Source organism: Ahaetulla prasina, chromosome 5 (assembly GCF_028640845.1).
Source record: "Ahaetulla prasina isolate Xishuangbanna chromosome 5, ASM2864084v1, whole genome shotgun sequence".
Taxonomy (NCBI): Eukaryota; Metazoa; Chordata; class Lepidosauria; order Squamata; family Colubridae; genus Ahaetulla; species Ahaetulla prasina.
The window spans coordinates 122,089,406-122,112,500 of record NC_080543.1 but is presented as its reverse complement, the minus strand read 5'-3'; the positions used below and the strand labels follow the sequence as shown (position 1 = coordinate 122,112,500).

At 45.5% G+C, this 23,095-nt stretch overlaps 1 protein-coding gene across 4 annotated transcripts in view; it reads right to left on the bottom strand.

Moving 5' to 3' along the window:
• TBC1D4 (TBC1 domain family member 4) overlaps window positions 1-23,095 on the bottom strand; it is a 145,011-nt gene that overhangs the window by 57,449 nt on the left and 64,467 nt on the right. For all 4 annotated transcript variants that reach the window (XM_058186687.1, XM_058186688.1, XM_058186685.1 and 1 more), the window contains exons 2-8: window positions 22,503-23,093; window positions 20,899-20,988; window positions 14,145-14,249; window positions 9,282-9,414; window positions 2,105-2,196; window positions 1,851-1,961; window positions 221-340 (exon numbers count right to left, since the gene is read on the bottom strand). In XM_058186687.1, the coding sequence (XP_058042670.1) occupies window positions 221-340; window positions 1,851-1,961; window positions 2,105-2,196; window positions 9,282-9,414; window positions 14,145-14,249; window positions 20,899-20,988; window positions 22,503-23,093 (1,242 nt within the window). The remainder of the gene's footprint in view (window positions 1-220; window positions 341-1,850; window positions 1,962-2,104; window positions 2,197-9,281; window positions 9,415-14,144; window positions 14,250-20,898; window positions 20,989-22,502; window positions 23,094-23,095) is intronic.

Genomic DNA, 23,095 nt, shown 5'->3' with positions numbered 1-23,095 from the left:
AAGGGGAAAAAATGTAAATAATACAGGAATGCCGATACGAAGTTGATGTAAAGAAGAAGTATGTGTTTTATGTTAGTGTTTGTTATGTCTTGTCATTTTTAAAAAAATAAATAAAAAGTATTTATATGAAAAAAAAAGAAAAGAAACTAATTCGACAAGAGAAAACGGGTTAAAAAAAACTTTATCTGCCGTTTTACTCCCTCTAAGCAATTTATCTCACCCTGGAGAAGATGTTTTCGAGAGAGCTGGTTAAGGATTTCTTGGCTTTGTTCTTCAGGATATCCAGGGTGAATCTTCCACTACTGGTGGTGTTTTCTGGGATTGTATTATTAGACGCGTTCTGTATGGTGAAGATAAATCATATCAGTACAGGCCACCGAGGAGGCGGTCCAAAATATGCAACTGCCAAACTGATTCCAAATAGAAAAATAATAAACACAGGAAGCTGTCAGGGTTGGGGTTTCAAGAAAGAGATAAAAGGCTGTTTTGTCCAGCCGTTTTCTCCCTTCCATGTCAAATGAAAGACCCAGTTTTTGTTGTTGTTTTTTGCTGAGTCACCCATTTAGATGCAAGATCAGGCTGACACAAATGCAGAACTGGCTTTTATTTATTGAGTAGTCAACTTAAGACCAACATTTGGACTGGAATTTTCATCCTTAAGTCCTTGCCGTCAAATCAGTTCTTAATTCATAACCGGTTTTCTACAACAGTCACTAAGTGTGAACTGTTTCTTCCAAATGTGGAGGGGGGGGGGAGGTTTGCCTGAAACTGGCAAAAGAAATCAAAAATAGCTGTCACAGGACTGTACAATTGGTCATAATTGCAAGTTGCTTGCCACGTGCCTGAATTGTTGTCACCTGATTGTGAATTGGGGTCCCTATGGGGTAGTATAAGTGCAAATACCTGACCTTACAGGTAATCCTCAACTTATGACCACAATTGAGCCCAACATTTCTGTTGCTGACTGAGGCAGTTGTGAAGTGAGTTTGGCTCCGTTTTTTATGACTTTTCTTGCCGCAGTCATTAAGTGAACTGCCACGGTTGTTAAATTACTGACACAGTTGCCAAGGGAATCAGTTGAAATTACCTGACAGAAGGTCGCAAAAGGGATCATGTGACCCCGGGACATTGAAACCCTCATAAATATGAGTCGGTTGCCAAGCGTCCGAATTTGGATCACGTGATCCCAGGGATGCTGCAGTGGTTGTAAGTGTGAAAAAACGGTCATAAGTCACTTTTTTTCAGTGCGGTTGCAACTTTGGGCGGTTGCTAAACAAAATTCTGCACCAGTGTAACTCTGGTTGCTAAGCGAATATTCGTAAGTTGAGAACTCCCTGTACCTGATTTAAATCAGAGGGATTTAAATCAGAGGGGTGGTCTCTAGGCTCAAGGAAATCTAGTCCTCCTCCCTCCCTTATGGATCCTAGCTTCAAAAATTAACCCAGAAGAACAATGCTAGTCTTTCCCCACTGAAATGAGACACGGTGTCGAAGTGGCTAGAGTGCAGTACTGCAGGCTACTTCTGCTGACTGCCGGCTGCCTGCAATTTGGCAGTTCAAATCTCACCAGGCTCAAGGTTGACTTAGCCTTCCATCCTTCTGAGGTGGGTAAAATGAGGATCCAGATTGTTGGGGGCAGTAGGCTGACTCTGTAAACAGCTTAGAGAGGGCTGCAAAGAACTGCAAAGTGGCATGTAAGTCTAAGTTCATTGGGAATCCTTCCCACATCATCTGTTTCCAGATGAGTCTCATAAGAAGCAGGAAGGGAACCGTTAGGAGAATGGAATCGCTGAAGGAGTTCCCGGGCCTCTTTTGGAGCTCCGGAGAAGCCAGAGAAGATGGGAAGCTCACCATCGGGGTCTCGTCAATGTGGATGTGGGTCTTTTGCTTCGCCTCGCACAACTGCCGCAGGTGGAAAATCAGCAGCTCGTTTTCTTCCTGGTCACTAACTGGCTTCATTTTCTGCCACAGGAAGAAAGAAGAAGCAAATATTTGTGATAACCGGCCCTGCTCCGATTGGATGACCTCAGGGTTTCAGAAAAGAATTTTCTAACTCCTGAAATGCATTTCTGGATTCTCAATAGCTTTGGAGCCCAGAGAGTTACCTGAACGCGCTCAAAGATGTCCGCCTGCTCGTTGTCACTGAGAGAGGACAGGTGCCTCTGAATTACAAGCTTGGCTCTTGGTGGATAAAGTCCTTCAGAGGGAAAGAAGAGAGGTTGTTGAGCATCAGAGTGGTTTTTCTCATTGTAAAGCCTTCACGGGCTTTTCTCTGCAGTCATAAATACAAGATTCAGATGAAAGAATGAGAGAGAATGAGTGGGAGAGAGAGGGGAGAGGGGAAGAAAGAGAGAGAGAAAGAATGAGAGAGAAATGGGGGGAAGAGAGAGAGAGAAAGAGAGATGAGAGAATGAGAGAGAATGAGTGGGAGACAGAGGAAGGGAGGGAGAAAGAGAGCGAAAGAGTGGGGGAGAGAAAGAGAAAGAGAGAGGGGGGAGAGAAAGAGAGATGAGAGAGAGAATGAGTGGGAGAGAGGGGGGGGAGAGAAAAAGAGAGAATGAGAGAGAAAAAGCGAGAAAGAGGGGGAGAGAGAGATGAGAGAATGTGACCGATGAAATCCATATAACTTCTACCAAACCTCCAATGCCTTGCCCTGTCCACCAATGTCCTTGCCTCCCAGATGCCTGCCATCCCTTTGAGCCAGGAGACCTTCGTCTCCCCAGTTGGCCATTTGTTCTGACCCAGCTCCCAAATACGACAAACCCTCTGTAGTTCAACAAATGTTTCCTTTATTAGGATTGCCAGCAGCCCCGGCAAAAAGTCTCTCTCTCTCTCTCACAGCAGGCTAACAAGTCTGTCTGGCAGGAAGATGAATATGTGTGATACAACTACTCATCTTTGCCCCCTGCCTTTTATCCCCAGAGCTAGGGTGGGGCTTCGCTAGCAGCAATGGGCCAATCCTTCCATCCCAAGGATTGGCCCATAGATTTCCACTGCTCTCCTCTCCTCTGCCTTCTGCGCATTCGCGCATCTAGGCCCATTTTTCTTCCTCTTCCTCATCAGCCACCTCCAGACCTGGGGGCTGTTGACTCTCCATCTGAGGACTGATGGACAGCCCAGGCTCCGCTTCTGTCTCTATCTCTGACAGCTCCATTCTCTCTTCCCCCTCGGAGCTCTCAGGTTGCCTTGATGCCGGCCCTGACTCACACACCGCCTCCTCATCCGATTCAGCTGCTGGAGGGGCCGACTACCGACAGACCACAACACAACTCAAGGTCTCTGGCCAAAGTTCTGCTTCCCCTTTCCTCGGTGGCTTGGTGGGAGCTCAACCCAACCCTCTGCCCTGCCTCGCTAGGTTGATTTGGCTACCAACAAAAGCAATTTACCAAGGCAGTTGGGGGTGGGTCTGAGAATCTCTGAGATGGTGGACATCACCCTAAGCAACATGACACCTTCACTCCCGAAAAAGGGACTGGGGAGAAGGTGGGGTGGGAACAACATGCAGAGATATCTCTGCAGTGTTGGCCATCAACACTGGAAGTGAAGGACCTCTGCTGGCAGAAAACCATCCAGAGGAGCCTGATTCACTGATCAGGTCCTAGAACCTGATCTTAAGGTTTTTAAGAAGATCTCCAACCCCACATATGTTCCTTGTTTTATCTTTAATGTCATCATTTTTATAAGTCCAATCAGACAAGAGAGGAGGAAAGAATAGGTGTTTTTTTAATCAAGCTATTTCCATCTAAGAATATAACTGGATCCCCAAAGAATCGGAAGCCACAAGCTAAACTTGCTTGTTTTACAGTTCTCACCTTGGCCAAGGTGCACTCTGAGTTTGGCTTATACAGAAATATCTTAATTATTTGGGGGCACACTTCAAAAATCTGGGAGAGAAGACCTAGTCTTCTCCCGAGTGTTTGTATGCTCAGAACCCCACCCAGAAGCAGATATTCTTATTTCAGTCCTTGGTTCAGAATACAAAGTTCTTTGCAATGTTTGCATACAGGTGAACACACCTGTCATCGCTATCACTCTTTGACAGAGGAGCCTTTGTCCAAGTAGATCTTATGTGAAATGACACAGTACTTTAAACTATCATTCAGTGCCAACAAGTGAAAAGTCAAGCATGTGAAAACTTTCTTAGATATTTTGGCATTCTCTTGCTCAGAGGATGCAATTTTAGCTTTTGTTTTTTTTTTAAAGAATGAAGCCCTAGTCCCAAAGGTGCTTTTTCAGGAGGCAGTTAAACTTTCTGGTTTTTTTTTTCTTTTGAAGACATTTCGCTTCTGATCCAAGAAGCTTCTTCAATTCTGTCTGGATGGTGGGGAATGGAAGGATTTATATTCCTTGCAGACAGCTGGTCATTTACATCCTTTTAGAGCAGGGATGTCCAAACTTGGCCCCTTGAAGAGTGATGGACTTCAAATCCCAGAATTCCTGAGCCAGCAACTTGCTTATATTTCTAGCTCATGCTGGCTGGGGAAGTCTGGGAGATGAAGTCCACCATTCTTCAAGGGGCCAAGTTTGGACACCCCTGTTTTAGAAGGTCCTTGAAACCCTTGGAGGTTTATCTGTGTCCTCAGAGTCACCTGAGTAGTGCTTAATGGTTCCTGTCATCTTCAATTTTTTCTCTGGAAATCCAATCCTACTCCCACACAATTCAAAGGGTGTTCATCCCAAATTGTATAGTTAAAGGTCTGTAGAGATTCTCAGTCATCCAGGTCATGGTTGTCCCAAATGTGCTTTTTCCGGAAGCAACTGAACTTTCTTCTTCTTGTTGTTGTTGTTGTTTAATTCTTTCATTCTCCACTATCCTGTCAGAGCTGAAGAAGCTTCTTGGTTGAGAAGCGAAATGTCTTCAAAAGGAGAAAAAAACCGCAAGAAAGTCCAGTTGTCTCCTATAAAAGCACCTTTGGGACAGCCATGGATGACTGAGAATTTCTACAGACCAATAAAGCCCTAGCTTCACATCTTTTCAAAACTGAGAAACCCTGGCTTGTCTTTATTTATTTATTTTTTGGGAAATCAAGAGACTAGTCTGTCCCTTCTTCAAATGTGATTGATTAAAGAACAAAACATAGCTCGTTTTGGTCTCTGACTCACTGCAGCAAGAACTGAAAGAGTGGGGAGCATTTTGTCTTTTTCAATGCTGGATTTTAACACAACCTTGGTGGCTTTATGGCTTCGCCCACCAGAGGGGGCTGATCACCAAACATGTGCTTTCCGAAATAAACATAGATAACTATAGGAAATAAAGGAAGTAAACAGAAATAGGTAAACATTTCTGCTTTATCAGCAAAATACCTTAGATGTAGTTTTATCACTGATACCTGCTACATCCAGGGCAGGAGTGAAATGCTACTGGTTCAGACCGGATCACGCGATCCGGTAGCGATTGTGGACGGTAGTTCGGCGATCCGGTAGCGATGGCGGAGCAAAGCTCTGCCCACCTGCCTGAGTGTCATTACTTCCTGGCTTTAAACAGGAAGTAATGCGTTTTTTACCTTCTGCGCATGCGCGCGCATCTGACACGCACACGGCATGTGCACTTCCGAACCGGTAAGGAAGATAAGTAGATTTCACCCCTGGTCTAGGGGAAATACAGGTAGTTCTCAACTTACGACCACAATTGAGCCCCGAATTTATGTTGCTAAGTGAGAAATTTGTTAAGTGAGTTATGCTCCATTTTACGAGTTTGGTCGCCACATTTGTTAAGCGAATCGCCTCAGTTCTTAAATTAGCAACATGGCTGTTAAGTGAATCTGGGCTTCCCCATCGACTTTGCTTGTCAGAAAGTCACAAAAGAGGGTCAGATGACACTGCAACCGTCATAAGTGTGAGTCAGTTGTCCATCACGGTTGTATATGTAAATCACATGACCGTAGGGATGCTGCAATGGTTGTAAGTGTGAAAAATGGTTGTATGTCACTTTTTTTAGTGCCCGTCGGTTGGACACTAAATTAAATTGCCCATATATACTAAAAGGCATCTCTCAGGTTAAATTAAGAGTTATTCTCACACTTTTAGCAAAGAATGACAAAAATAAATCTATTGAGTGAACTATCCATCAGCTAGTTAGTAAGAAATGTTTTTACTCGCTTTCTGAGAGAAACCAATCACAACACAAGGAAATTTCTGTGGACTATAAGAGATAAGCTTTCTCTGCACACTTCACACAAAGCCAAAAGGCCTCAGAAGAATGTGTAGGATCATTAAACATGACAATGAACATTAAACATACAATGAACGGTTGCAGGAACTGGGCATGGCTAGTCTAGTGAAGAGAAGGACCAGGGGAGACATGATAGCAGTCTTCCAATATTTGAGGGACAGCCACAGAGAGAAAGGGGTCAAGTTATTTTCCAAAGCACCAGAAGGCCAGACAAGAAATAATGGATGGAAATTGAATGAGAGATTCAACTTGGAAATAAGGAGAAATTTCCTGACAGTGAGAACAATCAACCAATGAAACAGAAGTTGCATTTGGAAGTTGTGGGAGCTTCATCACTGGAGGCTTTCAAGAAGAGACTGGACTGCCCTCTGTCAGGAATGGTGTAGGAAATTTTGGTGGTCTGCAGAAAAATTATTTGCATTTTTTATATTGCACTAAATACTATTTATCTTTTAAAAATTCATATTAGTGGTCCTCGAGATTTAAAATTATGAATTTAGAGGTCCCTGAGGTCCGAAAGGTTGGTGACCCCTGGTGTAGGGTCTCCTGCTTGGGCGGGGGTGGGGGGGTTGGACTAGATGACCTACAAGGTTCTTTCCAACCGTGTGTAATCTGTTAAATCTGTTGGAGTCCTTGCTTTAAATGGATGATGTAGCCGTTTTTGGAAGACTTTCATGATTCTGGTCCATAAAGCAAGCATGTCAGAACTGGAAAAAAGAGTAAATCTTTGGGGACCTCCTAGTAAGAAAAAAAAACCAATGTCCCAGTCCTTCACTACTAACATGTCAGAAGAGTAGACGGCTGTCTTTTGATGATCATTTGGCGGCCGTCTCCAGGAGGGCTTTTTACCAAGTACGCTTGGTTCGCCAGTCCTTGACCGGTATGCCTTATGCACGGTCACTCATGCTCTGGTCACTTCTCGTCTGGATTATTGCAATGCTCTCTACATGGGGCTGCCCTTGAAGTGCACCCGGAGGCTGCAGTTAGTCCAGAACGCAGCTGCGCGAGTAGTAACGGGAGCCACTCGTTGCTCCCATGTAACACCACTACTACGCAGTCTGCACTGGCTTCCTGTGGTCTTTCGGGTACGCTTTAAGATTTTGGTTACCACCTTTAAAGCGCTCCATGGCTTAGGGCCCGGGTACTTACGGGACCGCCTGCTGTTACCACATGCCTCCCACCGACCCGTACGCTCACACAGAGAGGGTCTTCTCAGGGTGCCATCCGCCAAACAATGTCGGCTGGCGGCACCCAGGGGAAGGGCCTTCTCTGTTGGAGCTCCTATGCTCTGGAACGAACTTCCTCCTGGCTTACGCCAAGTGCCTGATCTTCGGACCTTTCGCCGTGAGCTGAAAACACACTTATTCATTCAAGCGGGACTGGCCTAAAAGTTTTATTAAATTTTAATTGGGGTTTTACTAGTTTAGGGTTTTTAGTTTTTTAATTTTAAATGTCGGCCACTTTGTAATTTGCTCTGTTTTAAATTTACTGTTTTAATTGTATATATAGTGGGTTTTTTATCTTTTGGCTGTACACCGCCCTGAGTCCTTCGGGAGAAGGGCGGTATAAAAATCTAATAAAATAAATAAATAAATAAATAAATAAATAAATAAATAATAGAGAGGTCTTTCAAAGAAAGCTAGGTCCTGACTCTCTGATTTGTTCTTTGTCAACTTTGAATGAAAGTTTTAAAAGCAGTTCACGAAAATGTCCCACTGTTTTAACACAGCTGGTTAGCAGTGTCAGGTGAAGCCATTGGTGGGTTTCAAATTTTTGTACTACCAGTTCTGTGGGTGTGGTTTGGTGGATGTGGCTTGGCTTGGTGGGTGTGGCTTGGTAGGCGTGGTAGGGGAAGGATACTGTAAAATCTCCATTCCCATCCCACTCCGGGGGAAGATTACTGCAAAAATCCCCATTTCCTCCCAATCAGCTGGGAATTGGGAGGCAGAGAATAGATGGGGCGGGGCCAATCAGAATTTTTACTACCGGTTCTCTGAACTACTCAACTACTGGTTCTCCAAAACTGGTCAAAACCTGCTGAAACCCACCTCTGGGTGAAACCCAGATGGAAGCATGAACTGGACTTGGACGACCTGGTCTGATCTTGCAAGAAGAGTTTCTCGGGAGAGACTATCACATTGTCTGGTGCACAACTGCTCAATTTCTGTGATGGTGTGAGGATGTTCTTCCAGATACTGAACCCCAACACAACTGGAATGGAAGACATCACTTTCTTTTCCTAAGAGAGCAGAAGCACCTCTATTCTTCCTACATTTATGCAACTCAGCATCTGCATCTCCTGCATCAGATGAGGAGATCACCTCTTTCTCCTTCTGTTCTGGCCACTTTTTACAGAGGCACGATTGAGAGTTTTTTTAACAAACTGCATCACTGTTTGGTTTGCTGGCAGCAGTGCCTCAAATAGAAAGTCCATACAGAGAGTGGCAAGGACAATGGAGAAGATTATAGGAAGCTTGCTTCCCATTATTCAGGATATTGCTTATAAGCGCCATGTGCTTTGAGCTCAAAGCATTGTTAGAGATCCCACACATCCATTTTATGGTCTGTTTCTGTTACTCCCCTCTGGGAGGAATAGAGGTTTTGAAGTATTTCTAGTAGGATTACCAGATTCTATAACAGCTTTGTTCCCTATGCTATCTGTCTGGTAAACTTGCAAGATTAGTTTTTCTCGCCATGTACATGTATACATCTGAAATTGGACTGTGTTGTTTCTCTGTGTCATATAATATATGTGGGCATATGCATAATTTTGTATATATGTACTGGTATGTATGTATGTATGTATGTATGTATTTTGTCATGTTTATGTAATGTATATTGGAGGTAGTGAGCGTTGGAGAGCCGTATGCAATGAAATTTCATTTTAATGTATGCCAATTAGTGTGCATTCAGTGACAATGAAGTTATTCTAAGTCTAATTCTACGGTATCCATAAAGGCGTTTTGTGCTCTCATCACATAAATGAGCAGCAACAAATGGAGAAGAGGGGTTGGGGGCAAGTGTGCCAGACAGGCCTTGAGCAACCTCCCCCCCCGCCCACCCACCCCCGTGTCCCTTTCAGACTAGGCAAGATTGAAAACCGTGGCTACCTTCAATCCTTTCGCACAGCTTGTGTAGGGAGTGCATCGGGCAGGCCTCGCACAGTTTGACCTGGGTTTTGGCATTCTGCAGGGCAGCTGCCGTGCTAAAAGCTTGCTTCAGGGTCAGCATGATCTCATCCACCTAGAAAGAGAATTTAAAAGGTTAGATTTAAATTCTGGATGTTTCTTAAGACCCGGAAGAGGGTTGTTTTTTTTCCTCCCCAGGTCGAGCCAGGCTCTCAAACCAGCCCATAGAAAAGGGCACAATAGAGCGGGCGACTTTTTCTGCTGCCGGGGCCACGAAGTGGGCCGAGTTCCCGCGAATTTCAATGGCGCTTCCCATTGAAAACCAGATCACATCCAGCCCTCCGTGCATTATCTAGCCTGCAAGGAAGACCCTCCGAGGAGCTCCAAATAAAGAGTTTGCAGCCAAAGCATGGAGCTCCTTGAGTGTCAGAAGGCCCATTTCTTAGTTAGTTTGTTTGTTTGTTTTAATCCATCAAACTCTTGCAGGCTCTGCTGGCGTCCTGCAGACGGGAGGCTAACTCCCAGCTCCAGGCGTGCAAGATTCCCACACCGCCTCCTGCTCGAGACCCCGACTTAGCTTCAGATGCTCGGTGGAAAGAAAAAAGGGGTCAGAGGTTGCAAGACGCTGGCATACAGATTCAAATCCGTTTCAGGCCTGAACGGTAAGATGAACAGATGGAGCTATTGAAGAAAACACGCCCAGAGTCTGGAAGGCACGTCAACAAGACAGGAAACTACAGGGAAAAAGCAACTTGGCTCTGAACCCTTTGACTTCTCTGAAAAAATTGGGCATTCCCCCTCCTGTTTCTCCTGGCAAACATTTGCAGAGAAAAGGGAGAGCCTCTTCTTTATCTGCTACTGATAGTAGCTGTTCTGACCAAGGCTTTCTGAGTGAGTAAAACACACGAGCAGTCCCCAAAAAGTCCCAAATAGTTATAAAGAGTCCTTTGGGATAAGACTGATAGTCACCCACCTTTACCTCCCTTGACACGCTGCCAAAGACCTAATTGGCAAAGCCCCACAGAGTCCAGAATCAAACAGAGCTTCAGACCAGTGGTGAAATGTAAAATTTGTTACTACCAGTTCTGTGGGCGTAGCTTGCTGGAGCCTTTAAAAGCCCAATCCCAGCTGAGCTGCGCAATCATCAGAGGCTTTTTTTTTTACTTTTAAAAGCATTTTTTTGGCCGAAGAAAAAATGCTTTTAAAAGTAAAAAAAAAAACTCTCTGATAATTGCGTGGCTCATGGGGGGCGGGGGCAGGGATTTTTGCTACTGGTTCTCTGAACCACCCGCCACCATCGCTACCGGATTGGGCGATCTAGTCCGAACCAGGAGCATTTCACCCCTGAAAAAAAACCCAAAAGTCCCATTGCTTTTTGGAAAAGCAACTTTGGGACAGCCATGAGCTGGATGATTGAGAATCTCCACAAATACTATGAGCTATTTGGCTTGAGATGTAATAGAATAGAATTCTTTATTGGTCAAGTGTGATTGGACACACAAGGAATTGATCTCTGGTGCATAAGCTCTCGGTGTACATACAAATAACAAAGTGATGTGATATATCAGAGATCAATTACAATCATTAATAGTAATTTACAACAACAATGCTAAATAATTGTCTGAAGCTGACTTCTGGCCAGCTGAAACTGAAATAAAGGTACTCCTAGGCTTAGGGCCACAACTGAGCCCCAAATTTCTGTTCTTAAGTGAAACATTGATCAGTTTTGACCCATTTTATGACATTTCTTGCCACAGATGTTAAGTGATTCACTGCAGTTCATAAGTTAGTAACCTGGTTGTTAAGTGAATCTGGCTCACCGATTGACTTTGCTTATCAGAAAGTCACAAAAGGTGATCGTATGACCTCGGGACGCTACAATGGTCAAAAGTATGAACCGATTGCCGAGCATCTGAATTTTGATCACATGAGCATGGGGAATGTTGCAAAGGTTGTAACTGTGAAAAATGGTCATAGCTCCCTTTTTCTCCGTGCCGTTGTAATTTGGAACGGTCACTAAATGAAGTTCTTACAACAGTTGCTGTTGTAAGTCAAAGACTATGTGTTAAAATTCCACTGGGTAGTATCTCAGTTCTGAAGGCTTTCCTGGATCCATAACACCAGAGATTACTGCCAAGTTCTCATAGGAAGCAAGACCATCAGCCCCAGTACATACAATATAACCCAACTGAAATGCAAATCCATCCCCAGCTGACTGCAAATATGGAGAACCACCTTTAGTGTCTCATTCTCATCCTTCAGCTTGCCTGAGGGTTCAGGGAGAGAAACACTCTTTCTAGCAACGGCTTCTTCTTTCAGTTGAGACATCCATACTTCCTGTGGTGGTGACACCACAGCTAGAGAGGTTACAAAATGCCTGAACAGAGTCACCTTCACATCTACCAGCTCTTCTTTGGAAATCACTGCCATGGGACTTGGAAAGGGGACAGAGCAGTGGTGGGATTCAGCCGGTTCAGGAAAACTGGTAGTTAAATTGCTGGCTGATCTCACCCCTCCCCTCCCCTCCCTGCCTCTTCCAGGAGTCCCCACAAATCCTATTTTGGCTCCCAGGTAAGTGCAAGGAGGCGTACTAGACCCAAAATAGGACATGGGGGGTGCAGTGCAGCCCCCACAGCCTGTTTTCGCTCCCAGGAGGCTTCAGGGAGGCCTCCTAGGCCCAAAAAAAGGCACAGGGAGTGGTGTGTCCCCCTGTTGTGACTCCGGCTCCCGAGCCTGTCCTCATGGAGGAGGATGACTCTGAGAATGAGGGGGAGGAGCCGACAAGGCCTCCCTCTCCAGGTTCCTCCTTTCTGGTAACACCTCAGCTGCCAGCTGAAGGCCAGGAAGAAGGCGTGTCAGAGCCCCACAGACAGAGGGTGAGGAGGATCAATCCTGGATTGATCCTAGGCAGTGTCAGAAGGAGAAGCATGCGCAGCAAAGGAAGAGGTGTGGCAGGCCCAGAGAGTGCTGAGTCACTGAGCCACACCCCACAGGGGATAAAAGTGGGTGGAGTTGCTCTGTAGCCCCTGTGACGGACAAAAACTGCAAAGCATGAACTTCAGATCGGTTGTTTTTGAGTTAAGGCCTGGACTGTGTGAAGGAATTATTCTGTGTACTTGCTGCCCTGGCAACGGCCTACGGACAAGTGGACTCCCATCTCTGCCAGTGATAAGGAACTTGGCAGGCATTTGAACTGTAGCTGCCAAGTCTTTTATCCACAAAGGAAATTCAGGTCAGTTGTAGAATAAATGACTGTTAGACGCTCACTCCTGCGTTCTTCTATGTGAGGTGGGGAGGGGGACAGAACCCCCTCTGCAGCCCATTTTTGCTCCCTGGGGAGTTCAGGAGGCCTGGCCATGCCCACCATGGCCATTCCCACCCAGCCGGTCATTAGGGCAGAGAATCAGTTGTTAAATTATTTGAATCCCACCACTGGGACAGAGTCTAGAGATGAGAAGAATCTCAAGGTGAAGGCTGATCACCCAGCCAAATCCAAGACTGGTAGGATTTAGATGGCAGTATGAGGAGTGCAGCTTCAAGTCCCAGAAATAGCAATAGCACATAGACTTATATACAGCTTTACAGTGCTTTACAGCCCTCTCTAAGCAGTTTACAGTGTCAGCATATTGCCCTCAACAATCTGGGTCCTCATTTTACCCACCTCGGAAGGATTAAAGACTGAGTTCACCTTGAGCCTGGTGAGATTCGAACTGCCAAATTGCAGGCAGTCGGCAGGCAGAAGAAGTAGCCTGCAGTACTGCAGTCTAACCACTGCACCACCACAGCTCAGAAATAATTCTTTCTGCTTGATTCTGCACTGAAATTTGAATGGGAGTGTTTTAAAGAAAATACCAGTGGAGTGGCTTCACCAGATGGCACAAAGATAGTCAAAAAATAAATTCAGTGAGAAAAGGTTGGGAAGTTGTGGGGTGGGTAGCCCCTTCCGGGCTCTTGATGGAAGGAAGACACAGATAGCCCAGAAAGAAACTGGAATACAGGAGGGTAAATTTTCATTTGAATTTGGAGAAACATTTTAGTGGGTCTAATCAACCATCATGTTGATCTCACTAAAACTCTGGAAAGTGTCGTGTCCCACTCCTCCGCTGACGGCCGGGTCAGGGAAATCCGAATCAGGCGTGCCTCTGCAGCTCTGCCAAAGTCCTAGCAAAGTTCTCAAGGCAGGCAGGAGACCAGAAAGTGACTTCAGCAAGATATGTTAGACTTTGCCTAACTCAGAGAATGCCAGAAAGCAGATCCTTTATATAGGCCATGGGGTGTGGCTCCACGACTCAGCACTTATCCAGGCCTGCCCCTCCCTTCCTTCTGTCGCTGCCACCTATCAATTCTTCTGAAGCGAGGGTCACTCCAGTCTGCAGCTGTTGGTAATTGACCTTCCTCAGGCTCACATGCTGTGGAGGAGGGGGAGGGGTCTAGTTGCTCCATTTGCCTGGGCATGGAGTCAGAGCTGGGAGCTGGAGGTACTTCTTCCTCCTCAGCCTGTCTGGGCATGGAGCCAGGGCTGGGGCCGGGAGGCATACTAGGACATTCCTCAGCGTTCGGAAGCAGATAAGAAGGCCCCGGCTGCGATGAAAGCGGACGAGACACAACAGAAGGTAGAAACTGGACAATCATTGTGAGAGGCTGGTGTGGTATGTACAAAACTTTGACTAGGGAGAATTGGTTCTATTTCTTTCCCTGATATGAACTGGTTCCAACTGAAGAAGCAATCAAGTCTACTCCAAGACCATATGGATCCAGAAACAAAAAATAGCCTTATCTCCTTTTTTTCCCCTCCCCAGTTCTATGTCAAACAGATAATGCAAATGGTATTTTGAAGATTCTTACCAGAGATTCGCTAGCACACTGGAAGACATAGCAAGCATACTGGCTTATTCCAGGTTCAGTGGATTCCCGACATATAAAACCAAAATGATCGATGTGTTTTATGCCCTAGAGGGAAGGAAAGGGAGAAATTGAACAATACCATCAACATTTAGTTTGAGCACATTAAAGAAGCAAGTGATTTAAAGCCATCAAAGTTTAAGGATTTCCCTGTCTAGTTGTGTCTGACTCTAGGGGGCGCTGTTCATCTCCATTTCCTATCTAAAGGAGCCAGCATTGTCCGAAGACTCTTCTATGGTCATGTGGCCAGCATGACTATACGCCACGGTACACAGAACGCTGAAGTGGTACCTATTTATCTACTTGCATTTGCATGTTTTCGAACTGTTAGGCTGGTAGGAGCTGAGGCAGGAATGGGAACTCACCCCCATCTTGCGGTTACTTGGGTCTTGAACTGCTAATCTTTCAGTTGACAATCACAGTGTCTTGGTCACTAGGCTACTGTACCCCCAATAAAGTCACTTACCAGAGCACAGGAAATCCTTGACTTACAACTGTTCGTTTAGTGATCATTCATAGTAACCACGAGATTAAAAGAAGCGATTTACGACCATATTTTTTTTTACATTTATGACCATTGCGGCATTTCCACGATCACATGATAAAAATTCCAATGCTTGGGAACTGACTCATACTTATGACGCTTGCTGGGGTCACATGATCACCTCCTGACAAAGTCAGTGGGGAAGTCAGATTCACTTAAAAACCAGGTTACTAACTTAACAACTGCAATAATTCACTTAGCAACTGTGGCAAGAAAGGTCATAAAATGGAACAAAACTCACTTAGCAGTAGCAATAGCACTTAAGACTTATATACCGCTTCATAGTGCTTTACAACCCTCTCTAAGCGCTTTATAGGGTCATCATCTTGCCCCCAACAATCTGGGGCCACCTTGGAAGGATGGAAGGCTGAGTCAATCTTGAGCCAGTGAGATTTGAACTGGTGAACTGCATCTAGCAGTCAGCTTAAGTAGCCTGCAGTACTGCACTCTAACCATTGCACCACCTCGGCTGTTTCACTTAACAACAGAAACGTTGGGCTCAATTGTGGTCACAAGTCGAGGACTACTTGCACAATCAGGGCCTTTTATCTAATTTCATGAGTTCTTGCGTCTTGTGGAGAGCATCTCTGGGATGTTAAGAGAAGGGGCAATGGCAGGGTAGCACAGGTTGGGAGTCCTCCTGTTATGTATCGGAGATAATTGCTAGTTGAAGGTTTTATCCTGGTTATCTGTTGGAGTGGGGAAATACTCTCTCCTGATTGGTTGTTGGCTGATTAGTTCCCTATAAAAGGAACTATGTCAGCGAGGAAGTTTTTTAAGCTGTCTTACAGACAGAAATAAATAAAGAGCTGTTAGAGATAACTCTGGACTCACCTCCATTCTTCGCCCAGAACTTAACACCTCCCTTCCCACAAAAGACTCCCGGGATAGATGTAAATTCCCAGCCCCACACATTCCCCCATAGCAGTCTTTGCAAGACAGAAAGTTCTTTGCTTCCTCCCCATAAGAATCTTCCACCTGATGAGGGATCTTATTAAATACATGACCAGAGAGGGGTCTATGACAATTCGCCACAGCCAACTTGCCATGGCCAACATGGAGGGTTGGCCATGGCAAGTTGTCTTGCAGCGAGTTGGCCATGATGAGTTGATTGCAGCAAGTTGACCATTATGAGTTGGCCATGGCAAGTTGTCTTGCAGAGAGTTGGCCATGATGAGTTGGTTGCAGCAAGTTGACCGTGATGAGTTGGCCATGGTGAGTTGGTCGTAACAAGTTGACTGTGGCAATTTGTCCCATTTCCACTGGAGTGTAATCCAATTTAAGAAATCAATTAATTCCATTCTTGAAAGGCAATCTTTACCTCTTGCCTTAGCTCTACAATACATATTTGGGGAATGCCCCTCACCACAAAAAGGACGCAGCTTGGAGAAACTGTGCCTCCTTTCCTGGCAGCCAATGACTTCTGAGTAGACCTGCCCAGTATTTCCTTCATCAACCTGGTCTAAAGGCTACTGTGGCTCAGCTTAGCCTCTCAGTCAGTCCTCGGCTCAGAAGGAGCTGTGAGATGCCAAAACAACACATATCCCTTTGTTTATTGTTCTCCAGGGAACAAGGAAGCATAGAGGGGGCCTTTCATGAGCCATGTGCTGCTTTTCGTGTTTACATTGCCTGTCAACTTGCACAGACTTTACAAATGAACCTTCCTGTTTAAAATCAAACCAGTGCGGTGCACTTCCCCCACCCGAAACCAATCTCAAGTGGTGCTGCTATTTCAGTCCAAAAAAAAACACCAAAAAACCCAGAAGAGAGTAATAGGATGCTATTCCCCAACTCTGGCCATAAAGAACTCTAGAAGAAAACAGTTGGCCCAGGCCAGATAAGGAGATTTATACTGTGAAAACTCAACCTTCTTCTGTGTTACTGTAAGAAGTTAAAACCTACCCAACTCTTAGAAAATGAGATATTTTAGGAAATATTAAAAAGGCAGAACATTTCCCCTAAAAGGGAGGCAGAAACTCAGCTCTCCCCCTGCCCACCTTTGTCAATGGTCCATTAAGGCCTCAGCCAGTCCATTCTACGCAACAAAGATCTACCTCCTTCAGGCAGAGCCATTCAATTGCCCTTCATTGCATCACCCAGCGAGAGTCAACCAAACTTAACAGAGACAACCTAAAAAGCTAGCTGTGACCTCTGACGGTGTAGGAAGTTAGCACCCACCTCCTCCTAGAAGAATGAAATATCTTAGGGAATATTAAAAAGGGCAGAATAATATATTTCCCTGGATGAGAAATGGAGAAACATGTTTTAAGGACAAAGCAGCTCCCTGCAGCTTCCTGCCTCCCCCCACCTTTGTCAATGGGCCAGAGACAGAAACTCATTCTCCCTCACCTTTGTCAATGGGACCATCATTTGCAACACAATAGGACCCATCTAGCAACAGAAACTCACCACATGGCACTTGGGAAGATTACATCAGCCAGCAAGGCTAGCTAAGACCCCCACCCCTGGGAGTATGACAACCAATCAGGATACTCTTCCTGTGCCCTACGAAGTTCAAAGCTCAGAGAAAGCATAAAGCCAGAGCACGCACAGCATCTCACCCTTTTTTTCTGTTCAGGAACTCAAGCCATGTGATCCTGACCACCATTAAACCATCGTTCCAAGCAGTCTCCATGTTTCCAGTGTCTTTTCCCCCACTTGGAACTGAACCCAGATGGACATTTCTTCCAACAACAGCAATCAATCAGGATACTCTTCCTGTGCCCCAGGAAGTTCAAAGCCAGAGAGGGTATAAAACCCAAGGACTCTCAGCATCTTTTCCCTTTATTTCGCCCAAGATCTCCAAGGAATGTGATTCGGGGTGTGTGTGTTTCAAAACCTGTCACTACCGGTTCGCTCATGGGCGTGCGCGCATATATGCATGCGCAGAAGAGTCTGGGCAGGTGGGCGGAGCCTCCCACTGCCACTACCGGTTTGCCCGATTCGGGATGAACTGGTAGCAATTCACCACTGATATGATTCTGTTCATCAATAAACCATCTTTCCAAGCAACTTCCATGAATCCAGTGTCTTTTTCCCCACTTGAAACTGAACTCAGAAGGATATTTCTTCCAACATTACCGCTTTCCAGAATTGGTTTATTTATTTATTTATTTATTTATTTAATCATATTTATATACCGCCCTATCTCCCAAGGGACTCAGGGCAGTTAACAGCCACGTAAAATATACATAAATACAAGTTAAAACCCCAATTAAAAAACTTATTAAATACGGCTGAATATTAAAACCCCAATAGAATAATAAAAAACCCCATTAAAACCAAATTTAAAATTTTAAATCCTAGTCCCGTCCTGCGCAAATAAAAAGATGTGTCTTAAGCTCGCGGCGAAAGGTTTGAAGGTCAGGAAGTTGACGAAGTCCTGGGGGAAGTTCGTTCCAGAGGGCGGGAGCCCCCACAGAAAAGACTCTTCCCCTGGGCGTCGCCAGCCGGCACTGCCTGGCTGACGGCACCCTGAGGAGTCCCTCCCTGTGAGAGCGTACGGGTCGGTGGGAGGCAATCGGTGGCAGTAGACGGTCCCGTAAGTATCCCGGCCCAATGCCATGGAGCGCTTTAAAGATAATTACCAAAACCTTGAAGCGCACCCAAAAGGCCACAGGTAGCCAGTGCAGTCTGCGCAGGAGAGGTGTCACATGGGAGCCACGAGGGGCTCCCTCTATCATTACAAGTCCCATCCTTCTGGCTAGCATGAATTGTGGGGGTTGAGTAGGAAGCCCCCACTGGGAGCCATAACTAAGCAGATCTGAAGAAAACCCGATTGGAGATGGATCTCCCCAAGAAAGAAGAGGGGGCATCTCAGCTGTTTGCTGACTTAGGAAAGAGTCTTTGGTGCTGTCAAGCTCAGGAAATCAGGAGTCCAGGCAGATCAAATGGATATAGCTTTATTGTACAGGTAGTCCTTGATTTACAACAGTTCATTCAGTGAATGCTCAACGTTACGACGGCACTGAAAAAAGTGACCTACGGCCATTTTTCACACTTACAACCATTGCAACATCCCTATGGTCACATGATCACCTTTTGCGACCTTCTGACAAGCAAAATCTGTGTGGAAGCCAGATTCACTTAACAACTGGGTTACTAACCTAACAACTGCAGTGGTTCACGTAACAACTGTGGCCAGAATGGTTGTGAAATGGGCCAGAATTCACTTAACAAATGATTTGCTTAGCAGCATTGTGGGCTGAGTTGTGATCGTAAGTCGAGGACTATCTGTAGGCTATGCTTCTACAAGAATCTGAGCTACTAGCAGTCAAAGCAAATTGACGGTAGATAAGAGCCAATGGAATTCGAGGTGGGCTGGACTTAGACCTCTGTGAAGGGACTCAAGACTGACGACGTGTTTGACTCCTCCCTCAGCTCAGCCTGGTCATCTCCTGCAACCCCTTTTGTGAACACAATCTTCATCTTGGTGGTCGTCTCGGAGGCACCATTCCCAAATACCAAATGCGTCCCCAGCTCACCCTCCAAAATTGGGACTCCTGTTCTATAAAAAGCTACATTTGTCAACATAGGCCAAATCCCACGGAAGAAGAAAAGAAGAAAACCAGAGAAAAAAAATATCTAAGGTCATCTAGCTTCATTACGTTCACTGGGCCAGGGGTGTCAAACTCGATTTCATTGACGGCCGCATCAGGATTGTATTAGACCTCGGAGGGCTGGGGTGGGTGTGGCCAGGGCGGGCAGGGCCAGCATGATGTCACTTATGGGTAGTGGTACTTGTGGTGACCAGATCGTTCTGCCAGCAAAAACGGGCTCCCGAGCTCAGTTTTCAGCTGGGACAGCCTCCTGCAACCCTCTGCCAGCAAAAACTGAGCTTGCGGAGTTCGGGGGGTGCACATATGGCCCTCCCGAGCTCTGTTTTCGCTGGCAGAGGCACCATTGGCCGGTCCTTCACTTTTTCAATAGTTCCAATCGTCTCATAGTTCCCATCACCAATCTCTTTCCACTTAATACTGTATGACTTTAACTTGTTGCTGGCAATCCTTATGATTTATATTGATATATTGACCATCAATTGTGTTGTAAATGTTGTACCTTGATGAACGTATCTTTTCTTTTATGTACACTGAGAGCATATGCACCAAGACAAATTCCTTGTGTGTCCAATCATACTTGGCCAATAAAAAATTCTATTCTATTCTATTCTATTCTTTTCCAGAGTGGCCACACAGGTGAGATCTAAGCACCCCACAGGCCTTGAGTTTGACACCTGATGGGCTCAATGGTGGGTTTCAAAAAAATTTACTACCGGTTCTGTGGGTGTGGCTTTGTGGGCGTGGCATGGCTCAGTGGGCATGGCTCGGTGGGTGTGGCAGGGCAAGGTTACTGCAAAATCCCCATTTCCTCCCGATCAGCTGGAACTCGGGAGGCAGAGAATAGATGGGGGTGGGACCAGTCAGAATTTTTACTACCGGTTCTCTGAACTACTCAAAATTTTCCGCTACTGGTTCTCCAGAACTGGTCAGAACCTGCTGAAACCCACTTCTGGATGGGCTGTATGCTAAAATAAAGCCAGGCCATGATAAACACTTGAAAGTAAATCAGGAAGACTGTAATTGTGGAGTCTGTCTGGCAAGAACAAAGAATGATTACCTATAGGAAATATGCATGTGTTAATCTTGTAACAATTCTGGGTAGTTAGAAAGCTTATAAAAGTAACAAGAGTTAGACAACTTGCAGGCCTCAGCTAAAAAATAGGAATACAGATGGACTGCAGCCCAATTAAATGTGTATTAGATAACTCCTGGGGCATTCATTAGCCAAGGCTTAGGAATAGTGGCAGCTAGAGACCAACAGAACAAATTGTAGAATTATTACTAAAATGTTTATTAGATGATATTTCTCATTATCTCGCCTAGTCCTGCTTTCTCTTTTAGTGAAAACGTATAAAGCTTTCTTAATCCTTTGTTCTTGGTTCTTGGCATTTTGGCCAGGAGCCTTTTTCCTTGGAGTAAAAAAGCGATTAGAAAAAACCTGCCCCTCCTGTCTGGCGTCCATCATTGGCTTCAGCACCAGGCTCAGATCCGAATTGGGGACAACACACCCCTGCACTAGGCCGTCAAAATGTAGGCTGTTCAAAACCGACCCCATCTAACTTCTCCGAGTTTGGATTCTGATTATCCTTCTTACCTGAGAACAGGAGGAGATGTCTTTGAAGTTCTTCTCCAACACAACTGATTTGGTATCTGGACTGATGAGGTTAATTTCAAATCGACCAACCTTGGAAGAGAGAAAAGAACATGTCAAAGCAGGAGGTGATGGTAGAATATCTTGGTTGGGGGGAGGAGGAGGAGGAAGCTGCTCTGAAAACTGTGGGCCCAGCACCGAAATATTTCCTCACAAAGCTTATCAAAGGCACGTAAAAGGGAAGCTTCCCAAACTGATGTTCTGCCAAGATTGAGGCTGAGATGCTGCCAAGGACCTGCTTGACTAAGCCTCTTCTTAAAAAAAATTAAAAAAAAATGAGACGGGCTTGCAGAGACATTCTCCAGCTCTTGGCTTCGGTTTCCCAGATCAGGAGCTGCACCAAGATCTTCCACACTGCGCCCCATTTTTCTCTCGACTCCCACTTTGGTACCAATTACTTTTGCCAGAAATGAATACTTAATTTCTGGCAAAAGTAATTGGTACCAACTTCTGCCCTCCACCAAAATACAAAATGGCCCACCAACTAGGTTGGCAAATATTCATTGCTGTGGGCCTCTCCAAAGCATAAGAGCCCTTTTACTTAATTCCTTACATGGTCAGGGCAATTGTAACGTTTTCTATTGACCACTGATCAGAAATGGAGAGCAAGGGCTGTTTTTTTTCACCAACTGCCAAGACCGTGCTATAAAAACATGTCCATCTTTCTTTCTTTCTTTCTTTCTTTCTTTCTTTCTTTCTTTCTTTCTTTCTTTCTTTCCCTTCCTTCCTTCCTTCCTTCCTTCCTTCCTTCCTCCCTCTCTCTCCCATTCTCCCTCTCCAGGGGTGAAATTTAGCAGCCACATCACACCCGTTAAGCCACGCCCACAGAACCGGTAGTTTTAAAAAAATAGAATTTCACCACTGTCCCTCTTTCCTTTTCCCCCCTTCACTCTTTCCTTTGCATTCTTGTGTTTACCTCACAACAATGCAATTTCACCCTGTCTTGGAGAGCTGGGGACTTTTAAGTCAGAACAATTTGCTTCTAGAAACTCTCTTTCTTCTTCCTCTTCACATCTTTACTCTTCAACACTCCAGAAGATACAAATGACCCAGACGTTTATGTAGTAATAGCCCTTATTTTGATTCTCAAATCTCTCAATTCCATAGGCCAGGGCTGTCAAACTCCTGGCCCGCGGGCTAGATGAGCTGGCCATGCCCAAGCCTGTTTTAGCAAAGCGGGGGGGGGGGAGTCCCAATATATCACGTGATGCCAATTTGACACCTCTGCCGTAGGCAGACATGGCTGCAGTCATTAAGAAATTTCAAATGGCAAAATTTGAACTCTTTTAAAAGAACCCAAATGAAAGCCGCGGAAAATCAAAAGTCCTCACAGCCGCCAGATCTTCCACAAAAGCCTACCACGTCCTCCCAAACGGCACCCACCAGCTCACTACTATTAAAACATCAAAGCACCACAGCTGTACATCCAATGGATATTATGTATTTTAACCAAATGGATATAAAATTATGTTGTGCAAGAGCGCTCAGTCATCAAGACCAAAGTTGACACAACAACACCCCATCGGGTCCCTCAGAAATGCCCTTACCTGAAATAACATTGTCCTGTTTTTTTCAGAGTCGGAGGGCTGGACATGGCTCGGTGCGCTGGCATGGCGCCTTCGGGATGAAGGCTTAGCGTTATTCTCCTGAGCTCTTCTTTGCAGGCTGGCAGCACTGCTGCAGCGAGAACGAAATTCCAGCTGCTCCTCCATTCCCGAGTCCTCCAGGATCCGCTCTGGGAAAGAGGTCCGGCAACTGGCCAAACTGGCCAGGTTGGTCTGGCTCCCTACGATGAACATCCCTGGGGTGCCTCCGCTGGAACCCTCCATCTCCTGAAATGGACTGTCCAAGGGAGAAGAGGGGCCATCTTCCCATGTCATGAGATCTATGCTGGACTCGGTGCTGCAATGCTCACTAAGCAGTTTTAGGCGCTGACGTTCATGTAGGTGGAACTTCTCGATGCAGTCGTCGATGAGGGAGGAGGGGGCCTTTTTGTGGGCTACCGTCACCTTCCCACAATACAGCACCTCAAATTTTTGGGAGTTGTAGAAGGCATCTTCATTTTCTTTATTGGGCTTGACGTCTTCTTTGAGGGCCGCTTTGGAAGCCTGTCTTATGCTACTGATGACATCTGGAACCT